Source organism: Gigantopelta aegis, chromosome 3 (assembly GCF_016097555.1).
Source record: "Gigantopelta aegis isolate Gae_Host chromosome 3, Gae_host_genome, whole genome shotgun sequence".
Classification (NCBI taxonomy): domain Eukaryota; kingdom Metazoa; phylum Mollusca; class Gastropoda; order Neomphalida; family Peltospiridae; genus Gigantopelta; species Gigantopelta aegis.
Window position 1 is genome coordinate 31,638,188 of NC_054701.1, and position 19,022 is coordinate 31,657,209.

Consider the following 19,022-nt stretch of genomic DNA (forward strand, 5'->3'; position numbering starts at 1 on the left):
ACAGTGAGTTGGCTGGATTGGAACCTTTCTTTGATGTAAAAAAAAAACCCAGTCAGTTGGCTGGATTGGAACCTTTCTTTGATGTAAAAAAAAACCCACAGTGAGTTGGCTGGATTGGAACCTTTATTTGTTGTAAAAAAAACCCAGTCAGTTGTCTGGATTGGAACCTTTATTTGTTGTCATTTAAAATAATAAGTCAGTTGGCAAGATTCGAACATATTACCCAACCTGCATAGCTTTTTGACAGTCCATTGCAATATGGTATAAGAAATGGGTTCCCATAACTTGTTTTCATGGAACCTAAAAACTGTTTCCGATGGGTTCCCATGATCTCAGGGCACGGAAACCAAAAAGTTTTTCCCATGAAATTTGAAATCCTATGGCTTGCTTTACCACCACATGCCTATGGACTCTAATGAACTTAATATATTCCAGCGTGAATATAAACATTTTCATACTTAAATAATATGCGGGTGTATATTATACCTAGATTATTTGGCGCCCATATTTATTTTGGGAATCTTATAGAGGTTACTCCCCGAGTGTCTTGTGATATAATTTATCAGCACGAATCGATAAAAGTATGAAATTCGAGGCTTGCCGAGGATTTTATACTTTTACAACGAGTGCTAATAAATTATGATATCACGAGAGGGGTATTCTTTTTATCATCCATTATCATTCTTTTCATTTGCGACTCGATATTAATTATGAATAAATATTTAAAGAAAATTAAATTTAGAAATAGGAATAGTCAAACCTGATTGAGTGAACTCTTATAACTTGTAGTCTGTACCAAGGGAATTGTTTTTTGTTTTTTCCATACTATGTAATTTACTACATGTTATTTATATCCGAGTCAATTTAGCAGTAAACTGTAAACACAAATTGTATTTTTTTGTTATTTTCGAAACAGTTGTAATTATATTTTTTCGTAAAACCAAACTCAAATTATTTACAAAAAAATACCAACACATTTTTAAAGCAATGAATGATAAATATTTATCAATTAATTGGTTGCATATTCCTCCAACCCAGTAAATTATTCTTGATCCTCGCCTGTGCCTCCACCCCCACACCTTATTTTGCAGGCATTATTTTGAACACTATGCAAGTATCTCCCAAAAAATTTCCAAAATAAATGACAAAAGGAAGTCATAATGTGACTTTAATACATGTAATTACCAAAATGTCAAAAAAAAATTAAAAAAAAAAAATCATTCTGTTAACTAATTCCAAAAAGTATAAAGTCATATCTATAACCGGCATTGAGGGACCGCAGTGGTTATTTTAATGAAAAATTTCCACCCCACACGTGACTAAAATGTACTCTATAAATGTAGTTACAGAATAGACTCCTCTCCCCATATATTTCATTCCTGTCACTAGATATTTCAACACCCTACTCAAAAGAATTTAAGGGTCAAAAATTTATAACCAAATAAGTTCCAGAGTGTATTAGATTGATGATGTAAACTACACAAAAAAATTAATTTATTGTTCCATATTTACAAAAAAACACAAATAAACGTCACTGTATAGAAGAAAGTCACATGACATGCTGTCAAAGTTGAAGGTTGTCAAACATGGATTTTACACATTAGAACATTCGTTTAATAGTGAGTGAATCCACCCCTGGCGAGAATACACTCTACACATCGTTGCCTCATGCTGTTGATCAGACGTCTGAAGAACTCTTGGGGAATGGCCTGCCACTCTGCCATAAGAAGTTGACCCAGATCATGAAGGTTGGCCGGAGGGGCATGGTTATCCCGAACTCTCCTACCTAATTCGTCCCAGGCGCACTCTATTGGGGCCAAGTCAGGCGAATATGCTGGCCAATCCATCCTGGCGATACCTTGTTGTCTGAGAAAGTCCGTTACCACCATGGCGCGGTGGGGTCTGGCATTGTCATCCTGCAGAACTGCCCCGCCGCCAATCTGCTGAAGGCCTGGGAGAACCAACGGCCGGATAATCTCATTCAGATAGCGGATTCCATTCAGATTGCCATCCACCACATAGAGGGGGGTCCTGTGGTGGATAGAGATGCCGCCCCACACCATGACGCTGCCACCACCGAATCGGTGACGTTGTCTAACGTTAACGTCAGCGAAGCGCTCCCCAGGACGTCTGTAGACACGAACCCGACCGTCGTTGAACTGGAGACTAAACCTGGACTCATCAGTGAACATCACTCGACCCCACTGAACACGTTGCCACCGCAGATGAAGCGTGCACCAGTGACGTCTGGCCGTTCTGTGACGTGGTAGGAGTGGTGGTCGAACAGCCTGGCGACGGCAGCGTAGATTATTGGCTCTCAGACGATTGCGTATGGTTTGATCAGACACTCGAGTTCCAGTCGCAGTCCGCAGATTGTCACGTAATCGGCGTGCAGTGGTTGTGCGTTGACGTAGAGCCATATTGGTGATGTAGCGGTCCTCTCTATTTGTAGTGCTTCGGGGTCTTCCCGAACGTGGACGATTTCGAACAGAATTCGTTGCTTGGTACCGTTGCCACAGTCGGCCAACGACACTCTGACTGACACCAAGTCTCAGAGCAACATTTCTTTGCGTATTGCCATCCTGAAGCCAAGCAATAGCCCTTCCTCGATCTTCGATAGTCAGTTGAAGTCGTACCACTGTCGAATTTGGAGTGTGCACCGTACACGAACGCAAGCTCCAATTATACGGAAATTCAGCATTGGGAACATGGAATACACGTGCAAAGCGTGCAAATGAAGCGCTTTGTGAAAAAGCAAGTTATGGGCACTTAGCAGACCTTTCGCTTTCGCCCTAATTTACGTGCAAATGTAAGCATGTTTTCGCCATTAGAACTAGTCGACAGTGTCAATGACAGTGGATTTTAATTCATTTATGGGTTGCTTAGACCCACTTTCGTCAAAATGGAACAATACCATGCGTGACATTATGGTCTAGCTAATATAATTGACATTCAAAAAATAATGTCGAAAATATCGTCTGACCCTTAAATTCTTTTGAGTAGTATATATATATATAAATGCAAGAAAATCTACATGTTTCAATCTTATCCCAATCTTATTTCAACACCGTTGCTTTTAGTGTCAACGTTGTAATTGACTTACCTGATAAAACATTTTATCAGATATGTTTAATTAATTTTTAAGACTATTGAAAAAAAGAATGAGGAAAATTTAATCAATTAACTGAACCATATGCATGTCAGTCAACATTGCATTGATTTCAGTTGCTACCAGACAAGGCACACACCTCACTTGTATCTCCACTGATAGCTCTTATGAATGACCAACTAGACTATTTGAGAAGACCTAACATTAAAGCTGATGGTATAACAAAAAAACTCAACAATTAAAGGTACATGGAAAGTTCATTTTATTACAGTATGATAACGTATCTCATAATGTGAAATAGGTGTAATTTTCAGTTTGCAGTTTTGTACATAAAACCCTAATGCTTCTCTCACACAGTGGCGAATATCCTTGCGAATATAAAAATTTGATATTCGCGGCAAATTCGCCAAAAATGATACGATTGGCCAGGAGAATTACTGAAACAAGTGAGGCCTTACAAATGGTTACGAATGCTTGCGAATTTCTTACGAATCCCTTACGAAGCTTACGATTACTTAACAATCAATTTGCCGAATTTCTTGTGAATCCTTTGCGAATGTTAAGAATACTTACGAATGCCCTTGCGAATTTTGCGAATGCTTGCGAATGTCTTACGAATAAAACGACTACACAACGCATGCGCGGCGCAACCCCTTGCCAATGTTTCGCTGTGTCACTTTTATTCGCCAGGCTATCTTGAATAGTCAAGATTGTTTTATTCGTCCTTCATCATGCGCAGGGCCGGCAGAAGGGGCGGTGGCGGCAGAGGCAGGGCCAGGGGCAAGTCTGACGACAAAGACTCTGCTTCCGATGGTGCGGCATCCAATGATGACCAGACCAAGAAGGCTGCGGCATCCAGTGACCCCAAGAAAGCCAAGACGTCCAGTGAGAAGAAGGCCAAGGTAAAGTCCAAGAAGCCCAGGCCAGAGAAGGCAGATTCTGAGCGGGATGAGATGTCAGACAGTGAGTCAGGCCCCACTCCTCCTCCACGCTCTCCGACTCCACCTCCTCCTTCAAAGTTCAAGAAGTCCACAGCCAAGAAGCCCGACAGGCGCAGTGCCAAGCTGACTGAGGCCCAGCAAGACATCATGTTCGAATGGTTGGAACAGACTCCTGCCATCTACGACACCAACCATGATGACTACAAGCGGCGCATCCAGCTGTTTGGGGAGCAGGCAGTGAGGATGGGTGATGGTCTTGATGGTACTACCCTTCAGCTGTGGTTCAAGTCCTGCCGAACCGTCATCAGTAATGCAAGACGAGGAAGTCTGGTGCCAACTGGAGCCCCCTCATCCATGGTACCCCCAACGAGAAGAGGCTGTGGACCAAGATGTCCTGGATAGTGCCCTTCATCAGACCCCCGCGGCGACACAACCTTAAGTCGGTGAGTATGAAAAATAATTTAATATCTAATGTTAAGCATTTATTTTTACAGGTTTTTTAAATATTAAATTGAAATTAAAAAAAAAAAAAGTGTAAATTTGCTTGGGCTTCTTGGTTGCTTTCTTGGACTTGACCTTCTTTTATATGTATAATTTGTATTTGCAGTTTAAGCGGGGTCGGGATGAGTCTGGTGACAGCGATGAGTCTGATGGCAGCCATGAGTCTGACAAAGAGGATGCCATGTCGCGGCACTCTCAGCAGTCGCACCAGTCTCAGCACTCCCAGCACTTACCCGGGACCTCTTCCACTGCCAACTCCAGCAAGTCCGGCAAGTCCGGCAAGGCCAAGGGCAACCGTTGCGAGCAGGCACCTAATCCCTTGGTCCAGCTGGTCGCCGACTCCAAAAAGTTCCATGCGCGGATCCTGGACATCATCCAGAACATGCGGCCCACCATGGACCCCCAGCGCCAGGGGATGATGGACTACACTGCTGGTGTGGTCCGGAAGATGAACGAAGAGGAGTGGGACGACTTCGAGGAGCAGGTGTTTCCCATAGTCTGGCAGTTTGCTGCTCGGTGAGTTTTCATGTTCATATCACTGTTGTATTTTTTTAACTGTTGTATTTTTTGTCACTGTTGTATTTTATTTTTACCTTATTCTTTGTTTTCTGTCTTTTCAGTTTGCATCGGCGGGAGAAGGCTGATCGCACCTTGACACCTCGCACCATGACACTTGATGAGGAGTTGGGCCTTGCTCTGCAGGTGTCCTGCCATGCCCCGCGACGCCCCGGCACGCAGTCGCAGCCAGGGGAATCTGGATTCCAGGGGTCTTCTGTACCGGGCTCATCCGTCCAGAGGTCTTCCGTCCAGGGATCGTATGGCGGCGAGTGCTCCCAGGGTTGGCACCCTATGCCTGGTCCTGAGGGTTGATCAGGGCAGACCTTTCCCAACGTGACGCCGTGGCAGTCCCAGGATGCCACCTGGATGCGGCAGCAGCAGCCATTTCATACCCCTCAGCAGCAGCAGCAGCAGTTTCAGGACCTGTCGGATCTGAACATCTCCAGCACATCCTTGGGGTTGTTCTCCAACATCCCGTCTTTTCAGGCGAGCACACCGGACAACTTCCGCCTGTCGCAGGTCTTACTCAACACACCTCATCCCGCTGTCAGCAACCCCCCAACACCGCGACAAGTAGATGACGAGAAAAGTGACAGTGAAATGTGAAATTATTATGATTTTATAGTGACAGTTTTACAGTCACAATCTGGATTCCAGACTGTTATTTGTTCTTAATTGAACTTTTACTTGTTTGTATTGGAACTTAATTTGAACAAAATAAATAATGACTGTTATTTGTTCGTAATTGAACTTTTACTTGTTTGTTTATTATAGAATTGTTAAAATACATAGTCCCTAAAAGCATTACAAATTAAAAACATTACAACATTAAACATTAAGTCCCAACATATATTAAGCCACAAATTATATATATATTTTTAAATACATTAAATTCCTAAAATATATTTCAGTCCTAAAATGTCTCAGTCCCATAATACAGTAGGTGCCCAAAACAAATATATTCTAATTCACTGAAAAGAACTCGAAGTGTTTAGTTTGTTGAAGACTTCTTACACCATGTTGTCCTTCCATGGGACTGATCCTGCTGGGCTGTTAAGTACAGCTTCAGATATTCCCTTTCTTGCTTGGCCTTGATGGACTCTCTTGTTGGGCCTCTTGCTTGTTCCATGGCATGCATGTTAGCATTACGCCGCCAATCGCCAGGGATGAGGTTGCCGTTGGCATCCTCCTGGTCTACCAGTGCTTGATGGTGGCCAGGATACCTGGTACGCATCATGTTGTGCAGTACCATGCATGTCTTGACGATGAGCTGCACTGTCTCAGTTCTCTGCTGCATGGTGGTGAGAAGGACTTGCCAGCGAAGAGCCATGATGCCAATGCATTCTCCACAACACGTCGCCCACGGGATATGCGGTAATTGGCTATCTTCCCCTCGTAGGTCATATTCCTGCGTGAGTACGGCTTCATCATATATGACTTCAGGGCGAATGCGTCATCACTCAATATGAAATATGGATGTGGTCTGTCGTCATTTGGAAGATGCTTATCGTCAGGCAGGTTGATCTCTCCATTCTGAAGGACTTCTGCCAGTTCTGAAGCATTGTAGATCTGGACATCAGACTGAGAACCAACGCCACCAACATCAGCCTACAAGAAGCGGTAATTGGCATCCACCAATGCCAACACAACGATGGAAAAGAACCCCTTGTAGTTGAAGTACTCTGATCCGGAATGAGGGGGTTTCTTGATGGCAACGTGCTTGCCGTCAAGGGCACCGCAAGCGTGGGGCACATTCCAGCGTCTCTGGAACTCTTCAGCGATGGCTTTCCACTCATCTTTGGTCATAGGTGCCGAAACAGCTTCATAAAGGAACTCATCAATAATGGCTTGGCACACCTCTGGCAAAAACAGGCTGATGCTGTTGTCTCCGACACGGAAGCTGTACCCCAGGTCAACATATGAGTTCCCAGTTGCCAAATGGCGCAGCGTCACAGCTAACTTCAGGCCAGGTTCTATGGCATCACGGTACGAGGTGTTCTGCTTGGTGATGCGCAGCCTGAGGCGGTCCAACAGCTCATCAAACAAGGCCGGCTCCAATCTGGTGAAGTTCTTGAACCTGTCTGGGTCTCTCTGCCGAAGACTCTCCATCAGGTTGTAGTAGTGCGAGTGCTGCAACCTCTCTCCGTGTGACAGCCAGTCCCTCACCCAACATGACCTTTGCCTTGTTTCTCTGCGTCTTCTACGTTGGGTCTGATGCTGCTGCCTTCTTTCTTGTTCTCTTGCTGCAGCAACTTGTGTGACAACAGCATGGTGAGAAACCAGCAATGCCAGTGTTGCCACTTGCCTCGCAGCCTCGGCCATGGCTGAACTACAAATGTATATAGGACAAGGGAACATGGGGTCTTTTATACCAGTTTGGCTACCCTAGCCGACTCAACTGCGGCGAATGTGCAATATTCGCATTCAAATCGCCAGGAATTATCAAAGCATTTGCAAGACAATCTTAACGTTTGCATGTCATTCTCAAGTATTTGCAAGTACTCGCAAGTGTTGGCAAGCCGTTCGCAAGCATTCCCAATGCGTTTTCAAGAAAATGGCCCAAAAATCGTAACCGATTTGCTTTATTCCTAATGGATTCGCAAGCATTCGCAACGTTTTGTTTGCATGCGTATGGATGAATGCTAGCAAATCCTTACAAATATCTTACGATCACTACAAATGCCTTGCCATCAATAAGAATGTCTTGCGATTGCTTACGAAAATGTTGCGATAACAATAAGAATATGCTTTCCTAGCGAATTTTAGGAGCATGTTCCTAATATTCGCAACACCCCATGAACGACCGCGAATGCTTACGAACACCTACGAATGTCTGGCGATCACTTTGTGATCATTGCGAATTGGTGGCGAATTGCATTCGTAAGCCCATTCGCCATGCAGAATTTTCACTAATATTAAGGATGAATAACACAATAAAATTTTACATAGTAACAGGAACATACACCAGAAATAATTGTTGAAACTTGAGAAAATGACAATCTAATCATACATAACTGTGGTCAGTTATGATTTTGATTTGTCCTAAAAATAACACCACTTTGTAATGTTCATTAGGAACAAATTTGGTGGAAAATTGTCTTTGTGAAATGGAGAATAATAGAAAAATGTGAAAAATTTACCAATGATGGATGCTGTGCCACTTATGGCTGGTGAACTTAAAATAAATATTTAAATATTTGCTTGCAATCTTCAATCTTCAGTATAGTGTAATAAAGTATTGTTATTACCAAAATGCCTTACTTTCAGGGGACAAAATCAGAAATGTTAAGTTGGAAATATGTTTATTAATAATGAATTTTTTTCAGGTTTACAAACAACATTCCCATTACCTGCATGTAATTGTCACATTTTATATTTGTGGCACATGCAACATGCTAAGTCTTTAACTGCAGTGGCAAATACAATATGAATAGCATATTACACACTATTACTTAACAAACTGAAACAAATGTTATTTATCAATGCACTGAACACATTACAGTTAAAAACATATTTAGATAGGAAACTCGTGGCAACCATTTTATATCTCTCTTAAAATGTATATATCATCATAAAGGCATGTTCCAACACGTTTCATAAGCACTATTCCACAGGCAGAATGGAACATAGCCAGTTGTATGGACAATTATGAAATGACAAATATTGCAAGTGATATTGAAATTAAAAATAAGAACATTTTTATTTCTTTTCTAAAAAGTCGATTACTGGTAACTGACACCACATTCCCTGTAACAGTCACCTACATTAAATTAAGGCCATGTTTATTCTCCTTTGATACATCGGTCACATACACGCACAGACATATTTAGACACACACACACTCCCACACTCCAAAGCACAGCACTGAATAAATTCCGAATTAACACTGTATCAATAATTTGACTGCTTTTTATTGTCACTCTTACTTCACTTAATTTGATTAAAATGTACATTAATAAACAACATGTGCATCTGTCTACTGCTTAAGCGCTAAGCATAACTGTCCATAGCAGGTTCTTAAGATTTTAAATTTTTTATGCAATTCATGCAATTGCCCAAAGCAATCACTGAAGTACATGCATATGAATGTCTCTCTTTTTCTTCATTGTCACTTTTCAGACATCACAGACTCAGATTTGAGTATTCTGCTAACCTCACCAGAGGCTGTTTTGAGCAAAAAGTGGAAAATGATCTTAAAACAATCATTTAAGAACAGAATTTGTGTTTTAGTTTTTGATGAAGCACACTGCATTTCATCATGGTAATATTTTTACTCCTTTTTCTTAGTCACAAAGTTTCTTAATTTTGAAATTATTACAACTATAAATACTGAAGCATTATTTAAATACCAATACTAACTCAAACACTGTATATGTCAAACAATGTAACACAATAAGTCGTTCGCCATACTTATAGGCAAGAGGTAGTTCAGTTTATAGAGAACTTGGTTGAGGTGCTTTTGTAGTATGACCAAACCTCTTTGCCTCGACTGGGGTCCAAACTCAGTACCTACTGTGGAGTTTAAGAATCCAAATTGTCAATAGCTCATTTTTACAAAGTCAATGTCCTTTAGCAGTGTTTATTCTTGAAAGGAACAATATTTGCTTTCTCAGATCCAAATGTGCATTTAAAAAAAAATGAATTCTATATTGGAAGTAAATTCATTCATTGTTTTCATGAAGTGTGCCACCTTTTTAATATTAATTACAAATTAAATTGAGACATATTACTTATTTTAGGGGCTTAGATTTTAGACCTTTATAGAGACAGGTGTCTGTACTGCAAAGTTTTTTTGAAGTGCCAAATTTGGTATTAACAGCCACAGCTACGACACAAATACAAGAGGACATTTACCAGATATTAGGTTTTCAAAGTAGCAAAACTCAAGTAATTGGAGCATTACCTAACAGGTATTCAATTCATAGAGCAGTTTCAGTTAAAGAATTTGACTGACTCCCAAAATTTTCTTCACATGAAAATGGTGGAATTTGTTTATTTTAAAGGGCCATAGTTAAATCCATTAAAAGCAATACAACAATTTACTTGTTACTGATATTGACGCTTTAAGTATGTAATCTCGCTGAAATGGCTTAAAATTTGTATTTCATAGCCGCTAGATTTCTACATTTCCTGAGTGTCATGACTCAGACCTCCTAGTATTTTTGCACCTCCACATAAATAAGTCCTGTATTTCATATCAGAAACATGTTGCTTAGTTAAATCATTGTTCACAATAGTAATACCACAAATGTACTCGTATATATTCAAATTGATATATCAATTGTGTGTTGTAAAATGTTAATCGGGAGCAAAAGGGTATTTGTTCATATTTATAAAAAAAATTCCAAATTTGTCTTCATTCCAGAAGCATTGTGAGAATACTGCTAAAGCAATACATTTTGCTTACAGAGCCTGAAATATTTTATGCATCTCCCAAGTAATGTTCATGGATCAAAAAAGTTTTAAAAAATGGCTAAATTTCCACAAAACTTAAATTTCATCTGTAACAGTACTAGATAAACATTTGTAAGAAATTTCATATCAATTTATTCAGGCATTTCAGACATAAACAACGAGAAAAACAAATGATCACCTCCACTAACTTCAAGGGTTTTCAGTATTTAAAGTTAATCTTTCAATGTCACCTAAACATTTGAAGCATTGTGAAAACACATTGATGGACAAATAGAATGATGGTCATGAAACATAGTCCCATCTTGATTTCCATATATACAACTCGTACATGTACATTGAACTTCACCTCTCCTCATCCAGCAACCGGTCATGAAAATCACCACTTTGATATGTTATGCATATAATTTCAATGATAGCAATTGATTTCAAGTATTTGTCCATTTATAAGAGTTATATGTCGTACAGGTACTTACACTGTTTGGTAATGTCAATCATATGATCATATTTCCTGACATGTAAACACTTCATGGGTCACAATGTGGGACACTGAACATGTGACATCTTTGTCCACAAAATGTGGTGTAATAAATGATGTATTGCGAAATAAACAACAACATATTTCCCAAACATGACACTACTGACAGTAAATTAATACATGTTTTGTACTTTTTCTTACAGACCAAATATCTTCTTAGAAATCTGTGAATGCACTGAGAAATTTAAAAATGAACTACAATTGTTGCTTGATAATCTGAATGAAAATTTGCTGAAAAAAATCATTGTCTATGTACAGTCTATAAATAACTGCTATCAGATTTATTTGTGGCTGATGACAAGTTTAATGTCACATGTTAACACCAGAAGAGTAGAGATGTTTCATGCAAGCACCGATATGACGACCAAAACTCGAATAATGGACCAGTTCAAGAAACATGATGGACGCATTAAAGTCCTTATTTCAACAGTGGCATTTGGGATGGGTGTTGATATCCGAAATGTTGATATAATGGTTCATTGGGGGTTACCATCAACCAGTTTAAACTACTGGCAAGAAATTGGACGTTGTGCCAGAGATGGTCGACCAGGCTATGCAGTTTGCTATGCCTTCAAGCGCAGTCAGTCAAGATGTAAGGATGAATGTTTAAAAACAACTGTAAAGTTGGAAACATGCATCAGATGGTCAATTCTGAAAAGATTTCAATTGCAAGGAATGGAAAGCAATGAGTTAGATGCAATTAAGAATACTTCTCCTTGTAATGGTACATGTAACAAGCCTTGCAAATGTCAAAAGTGCCAATGCTGCATTGTGTGTCAAAAGACATCTATTTCCGTTGCCGTGAAAAAGCGCTTGAATATGAGTTTTTCCCACATATAGTTGCAACGTTATAACACAAACCAGGAAACAATTATAAACTTTCCTGCTAATCCAATACTCGTAACCCTATCCATTAATCAAATGCAAAAGAAACATGAAAATAAATCATTTTACAGTATACTGAATATTACTATAAAGAAATATCCAATATTCATTACATGGATAATACATTTATGAGTATATGAAAATGGAGTAAACATTTGAGGATAAATTGAAATTAAAATTGGTAAAAGCAATTGTCTACTAAAGTAATATTTAATTTTAAATGAAATACAATTTACTATAAATCTCTATACCCTTTTCTTTATTCTAATTGACGACTGTTTTCTGATATTTGGAGCATTTGTTTGGAGCATTTGTTGTACGAAGTGAAGAAGTCTGAAATTAATAAGGAATGGCAGGCTGAAGGAAATTGCTAACTATAATACAAAACTTAAACAATTTCATTAATCTCACCTATGATATATATATATATATATATATATATATATATATATATATATATATATTAGGTATCAGTAATAATTTTCATATCATTTCATGTTGAAATAAATATCAAACTGATGTAATATATCGTTTCTTTTTTTGTTACATAAATATTGTCTGTTGTTTTCTTTCACGTTCATGTGAGTATGAAAAGTAATAAAAATTCGCTAAGTGAATTGGCGAAACCATTATCACATAGGGAAAAAGAAAGAAAGAAGTGTTTTATTTAACGACGCACTCAACACATTTTATTTACGGTTATATGGCGTCAGACATATGGTTAAGGACCACACAGATTTTGAGAGGAAACCCGCTGTCGCCACTACATGGGCTACTCTTCCGATTGGCAGCAAGGGATCTTTTATTTGCGCTTCCCACAGGCAGGATAGCACAAACCATGGCCTTTGTTGAACCAGTTATGGATCACTGGTCGGTGCAAGTGGTTTACACCTACCCATTGAGCCTTGCAAAGCACTCACTCAGGGTTTGGAGTCGGTATCTGGATTAAAAATCCCATGCCTCGACTGGGATCCGAACCCAGTACCTACCAGCCTGTACACCGATGGCCTGCCACGACGCCACCGAGGCCGGTTTATCACATAGGGATGCAGATGATATTTTTTTGTATAATCTCATGAACGTAAAAGAAATAAGAGAGCATACTAATAATTAAGTTTTAGTTACTTGCAAAATAATAACACTGAAACTGCATACTTCATTTTAAATTATTTTGCCCATATAAAATGACATCATCATATACGAGGGTCCACGAAGACATAATTTTGTGCAGGGTTCTTTCTTTTTTTTCGTACAAAGATTGACGTAAAAGAAATAATAGACAATACTTATTATAAAATTTTACAAATACTTACTAATATTAACATTAAAAGTTCAAATTTTATGTTCACTTTTTTGGTTGGTTAGAACAATAGCGCTCAGCAAAAGAAATTACCATTCTAATTCAACAAAATTGCAATGAATGTAAATGAATTTTCATTATTGATTATTGAACAAACCTTTTGAGTAGTACATATCTTCTGCTTTTTATGCTGCCTTGGTATTTGTACAGGGGATCGGAGTTTCTTACTTAAATAAGAAGTTGGAATGCCAGACTGTTTGTTTTTTCCTGTGCTTTCAATCCAATGTCTCTGGCCTTTGCCAATGACTGAACATTCCACAAGCATGCACGGCAAAGATATCTGGTCTCCGGATCTTCAGGGGTGAGGTGCACATTGAACTCATCCTCAATTACATCTTTAATTGTCATGTCCATGCTGCTTGAAGGCACCTTGCAACCAAAACTTCTTCTCCCATAATCTTTTGATCCTCTTTTGGCAGAGAATGAATGGCCACAATTGCTACAAGCTGAAGAATCTGCCATTGCTGGGCAATGGAATCTGAAAAATAGCATCCATTAATTAATAATTGTGAGTCAGAAGATGGTACCCATTGTTGAAAACCAAAAATTACATATATAAAGGACTACTTACACCAAAAATGTATGATGTATACTGTACAGATGAACATATGCTGAAAATAAGTTATATGTTTAAAGTATAAAATATTACTGAAATATATGTTTCAAACTGGGAGTCAACTGAAGCCAAAAGTATCTGATTGCTGGTAGAACTGACCACAATCATAACCAATTTCAAAACATGCACAACAAGGGTGCCTTTAAAAAGAATTATAGGTGATACTAAAACAAAGTGTCTTAAGCCTGAAGGTGACAACATACCAGTTACCAAGAGACTTAGTCAAGAAGAGTTCAACGCTGTGGTACACCATTGCGACAGACAGTCATACATCGTCAAGGATGCTGCTGGAATTCCCAGTGACATCACACTTCTCCGACTGACACGGGTCTCAACTGGAGGTGATACACAGGCAGGTGAGTTCCTGAAAGCAAAAATGGACATGAATGACTACAAAAGTATACACTGTGGTATGCTTCTGAACATGTTTAAAGACAGTAATGGAGCCCACAGACTAGCTTTTCCAGGGTGCACTGGCAAGTACACATGGAATCCATGTCATAAGTGGGGCCTGTGCACCCGTGCAGGGCTGAAATGTGAAAAGTGTTCACTCACAAGTAAAAACTACAAACTGTATGAAGAGACAATACAGAATATATTGAAATGTACTACTAGCGGGGCAAAATCAGCTAAGCCAAATGTCGGTGTACATGTCGGACCACAGAGCACATCTGTCGGTATTACAGGTTTCCGGGGAATAATGCTGTGTGCTGGGGTGACACACCCAGCTACCAGCCGAATGCAGAATACTGCCAATGAAGTGGGACGAGTGACAACCACTCTATAAACTTGACATGTCCACATGCAGAGCAGATTCAGTACAAGTGAACATTAATAGGGGATTTTCACCTGACCATCCTATTGCCATAGGAGACTGCATGTACAACAATCCTCTTTCAAGTGGGTGTGGTTCAACCACGTTTCAACTGGCTACACAAGCAACTTAAACTATGGTTAGAAATGAGACCGGCAAGTAACAGATAACAGGAGTTTATACAGTGAGAGAAAATAGACTAATATTCTGCCCCGATCATACAGGTACCTGTACAGTAAATCTCTGGCTTGACGACACAATAGGAGACGAGGAACATTCTGCAGCTCAGTGTTCCATTGACTTCTCATCAGATTTCTCTCCAGTCACGATTGGATTCTTCATGACTGATGGCGATTCCCATGCTATGTCATCCCAGAGCAGAATATCTAAAATGAAGATAAAAAATGAGAGACACCAGTCATTTATCTGAATCGCAGAGGAAGTTCACAGAAAGGGTGAAGTTCAGTAACAGCATGCTCACTGAAAAAACAAGTGGAAAGAGACGAGGTTAAAAAGAGATTTGCTATCGACTTGAGACGGCGCTGCCACAGTGAATATACATATGCACACAAGCAACTTGCCGGCAACATGAACAAGTTAGTGCGCAAACTGACTTGCACCACTACAAGTATACTCGATTGTGTGACTGGGAAATGTGGAGCATAATGCAGAAAAAAATCCTTTTTATGATCATGGTGAAAAAAGGGACGATCAACCATGACATTCATGCCTACCGGTACAAAGTTAAATGTTACGGTAGATGACGAGACACTAATTAAAAAATGCATAGACAAGACTGGGTGTAAAAACCATTGAGAAGACTAAAATTAAAAAAAATCCTCAAAAGTGTGAGGGCGTCAACAAGGCATACAACAAAAGAAATCCAAAAACTGTTACATACCACAGAAATTACACCCATCACATACACAGAGGCGTGCATATGCTGAACAGTTGATTTTCAAATTCGGTCATTCAACGATATGCAGCTGTTGGAGGTGGGGTATATGACAAAACCTTGGTCGTATGTCACTTGAAGAGCATCAAGCGGATAGCCAGGAGACGCGTGATTTGTCAACAAACACAAGAATTCCAAGCTAGGATGGCATCTGTAAGGAAAAACAAAATAATTTGCATGATAAACTTCAACGGAAAATAACATATTCAAAAATTAATTTGGATATTGTAAATGCTACAGTAGTAGGCTACTAATAAAATAAATATCAAAAGAAAAATAAATCTAAAAAAAAACCCCACCATTTCACCAAAAAATATTATATAATTATTAACTGTATTGCATAGCATAACAGTGTACTTATTTTTTACTACCACTTTTGTTATAACATCACATCTTGATTTGGTGAGGAGGGGTATTTTTTGGCAAAATTGCAAAATTGGCCTGTGGAATATCCATTGACGTGTCAAGTTTACATCTATGCTGAACAAGATTTATGATGAATTATTATTAGATTTTGTGTGTTTTTCTTCTAATTACTAATTAGGTCCATTTGCTACAGTTTACATTACAAAAGTCATAAAAAAGTATGTTAAAGAAAATTCATTTAATATGCTATTTTTATGTTTACTTTTCATTGCTTTCTTTCTTCCTTGATAATAATGATAATATGAGAAAAAAGTGATTTTGTTGTGCATTTGTCAGTTCAAGTAGCCAAACAATTAGAAAGTATCTCCAGCTTATAGGCTTATTACAATAAAATTATAAATCATTTTTAAAATGCACTAATACAATCATTATGTACCTCAAATCGTCAGGGACCCGTTCTACGAGTCACAAGTTACTCATATGGAATAACAGTTTTGTGTCAGTGTTTATATCATATAGCCTATGCCTTTATTCGATGTCCAATAGTAGATGACTGAAAAAAAACCCAAATAATGTCTTTTCATATTGCATTAATAAATATATTAAACAAAACTATTATCACTTGTCTTGACAGTGTACACATCACAGTATAATAATTGCACAAAAGTCTAAATATCAAGTCAAAAGATTTATAAAAAAATAATTTGTAAACCCTTACCCATCACTCACATTTGTAGCAGACGACAATTTGTTGTACATTTCCATGAATGGATCTTTTCCCCATTCATGTGACGTCAAATTCTCACGAGAATCTCGCGTTATCCGTTATGGCTGCCAAAGAACATTTTTGGAGTTGATATTAAATTTAAAATTTAAAATTAAAACGTGCCAACAATATCGAGTAAGTGTTTTCAACAAAATGTGATGGAATTCTTTACAGAACACAGGTTTTTTTTGCTACACATGGGGTATATGCCTCATCTCGTAGCGCTAAACAGAAGACTGTCGATGTCAGCGCTACGTTATCGTATCTAGGTACAAGACTACTTCATCCTTCCTGCACCGCCTGTAGGATACTTGCTACTCTCCCAGGACTGGCTTGACAGCATGAAGCTTGTTTGCAACCGCACCGTCCCAATCATCTTGCCAAGTCGAAAAGATATATAGGTTAATATGAAATTTAAAATCACTGTAGGGGACACCAACATGGATACGGGGAAAATTCAAAGCAGACTTGGCAGCAACATCTGCCTTTTCGTTACCCTTAATGCCAACATGGCTGGGTTACAGTGGGTACCCAATAAAATATAAAATCTTTATTGGCAATTGATAAAAAAAAGACACACTTTCGTATCACCATTCCAACTAACGGGTGCTCCAAGTCCATGTACTGTAGAGCGTGGAGACACGAAAGTGAGTCTGTAAAAATAATATATTTGGATACATTAAATGAATGAATGAATGTTTAACGACACCCCAGCACAAAATTACACATCCGCTATTGGGTGTCACAAAATTAAATGGTAAGTGTATGAAAATATAATTTATATATATTTATGTAAAACCACAGTGTAAGGGGGTGGGGGGGGGGGGGGGGGGGTATAATACAATAAATAAATCAAGTTAAGTAGATCTATATCTTAAAACTTTGTATAGAAGTCAAAGTGTTTTAAAAACTACAATTAACATTGGATGGAATTTAAAAGATTCCAAAACATTTCTGTTGCCAAATATATCATTTCTCGTCGGCTTGAGATGATCACACTCCACCAAAATGTGACGCACAGTCAGTGTACACTGACAATGTTCACACTGAGGAGGAGGGTCCTTCTTTAAAGGGACATTCATGAATTTGCTGCATTGTAAAATGTTTCCGACTAATAAAATATTTCTACGATTAAACTTACATATTAAATATATTTTCTTGTTTAGAATATTAGTTTCTGTATATTCAATATGCTTCTGGTCGTCTTAATATTTGTAAGAAGCCCAAACTGGATTTTGTCTTCAAATAATTTCGTACGTACGAAAATATATTTTTTAGGAAATATAATGAAAATTAACCTAGAACAAATATTAGAACGATCAGAAACACGTTTAATATACAGCCACTAATATTCTAAACAAGAAAAATATTTAATATGTAAGTTTAATCGTAGAAATATTTTATTAGTCGATAACATCTTAAAACATTGCAGCAAACTCAGGAATGTCCCTTTAAAATAAATGAATGCGTCAAATATGTATGGCCGATGCGGGCACGGCACAAGACTATTTCATCCTTCCTGCATCGCCTGAAGGATCACTGCTACTCCCCAGGACTAGCTTGACAGCATGAAGCTTATTCGCAACCGTACCGTCCCAATCATTTTGCCAAGTCGAAAAGATATATAGGTTAAAGGGACATTCCTGAGTTTGCTGCATTGTAAGATGTTTCCGACTAATAAAATATTTCTACGATTAAACTTACATATTAAATATATTTTCTTGTTCAGAATATCAGTGTCTGTATATTCCACATGTTTCTGGTCGTCTTAATATTTGTAATAAGCCCAAACTGGATTTTGTCTTCAAATAATTTCGTACGTACGAAAAAATATATTTTAGGAAATAAAATGAAATGTAACCTAGTACAAATATTAGAACGATCAGAAACACGTTTAATATACAGCCACTAATATTTTATGCAGAACAATATATTTGATAATTCATTACAATCGTTAATTAGTCGATAACATCTTAAAAATTGCAGCAAACTCGGGAATGTCCCTTTAATATGAAATTTGAAATCATTGTAGGAGACACCAACATGGACACGGGGCAAGATCAAAGCAGACTTGGCAGCAACATCTGCCGAAAGGTTGAATCTTTAATCTGTTCCAGGGCTTTAAAGGGACATTCCCGAGTTTGCTGAAATTTTAAAGATGTTATCGACTAACAGATACTTTTTAACGATTGTAGTAATTA

At 38.4% G+C, this 19,022-nt stretch overlaps 2 protein-coding genes across 2 annotated transcripts; one reads left to right on the forward strand and one right to left on the reverse strand.

Moving 5' to 3' along the window:
* Positions 1-4,502: 4,502 nt before the first annotated feature.
* LOC121389793 lies at positions 4,503-5,423 on the forward strand. Its single transcript, XM_041521446.1, has 2 exons — positions 4,503-5,067; positions 5,172-5,423. Exons 1-2 carry the CDS (start codon positions 4,637-4,639, stop codon positions 5,419-5,421), a joined length of 681 nt encoding a protein of 226 aa, XP_041377380.1. The 5' UTR covers positions 4,503-4,636; the 3' UTR covers positions 5,422-5,423.
* A 919-nt stretch (positions 5,424-6,342) lies between these two features.
* Positions 6,343-7,431, reverse strand: LOC121368599. Its single transcript, XM_041493337.1, has 2 exons — positions 6,751-7,431; positions 6,343-6,717 (listed from the first exon to the last, which is right to left on the reverse strand). The coding sequence occupies exons 1-2, from the start codon at positions 7,429-7,431 to the stop codon at positions 6,343-6,345; spliced, it is 1,056 nt and encodes a 351-aa protein (XP_041349271.1).
* Between the last annotated feature and the right edge of the window lie 11,591 nt (positions 7,432-19,022).

Bases quoted from the DNA above. Each gene is read 5' to 3' on its own strand.
- LOC121368599 (XM_041493337.1), bottom strand. From the start codon at position 7,431: ATGGCCGAGGCTGCGAGGCAAGTGGCAACACTGGCATTGCTGGTTTCT. The intron at 6,718-6,750 runs GCATTGGTGGAT...CGCTTCTTGTAG, and splicing joins TCTTTTCCATCGTTGTGTTG to GCTGATGTTGGTGGCGTTGG.
- LOC121389793 (XM_041521446.1), top strand. From the start codon at position 4,637: ATGTATAATTTGTATTTGCAGTTTAAGCGGGGTCGGGATGAGTCTGGT. The intron at 5,068-5,171 runs GTGAGTTTTCAT...CTGTCTTTTCAG, and splicing joins GTCTGGCAGTTTGCTGCTCG to TTTGCATCGGCGGGAGAAGG.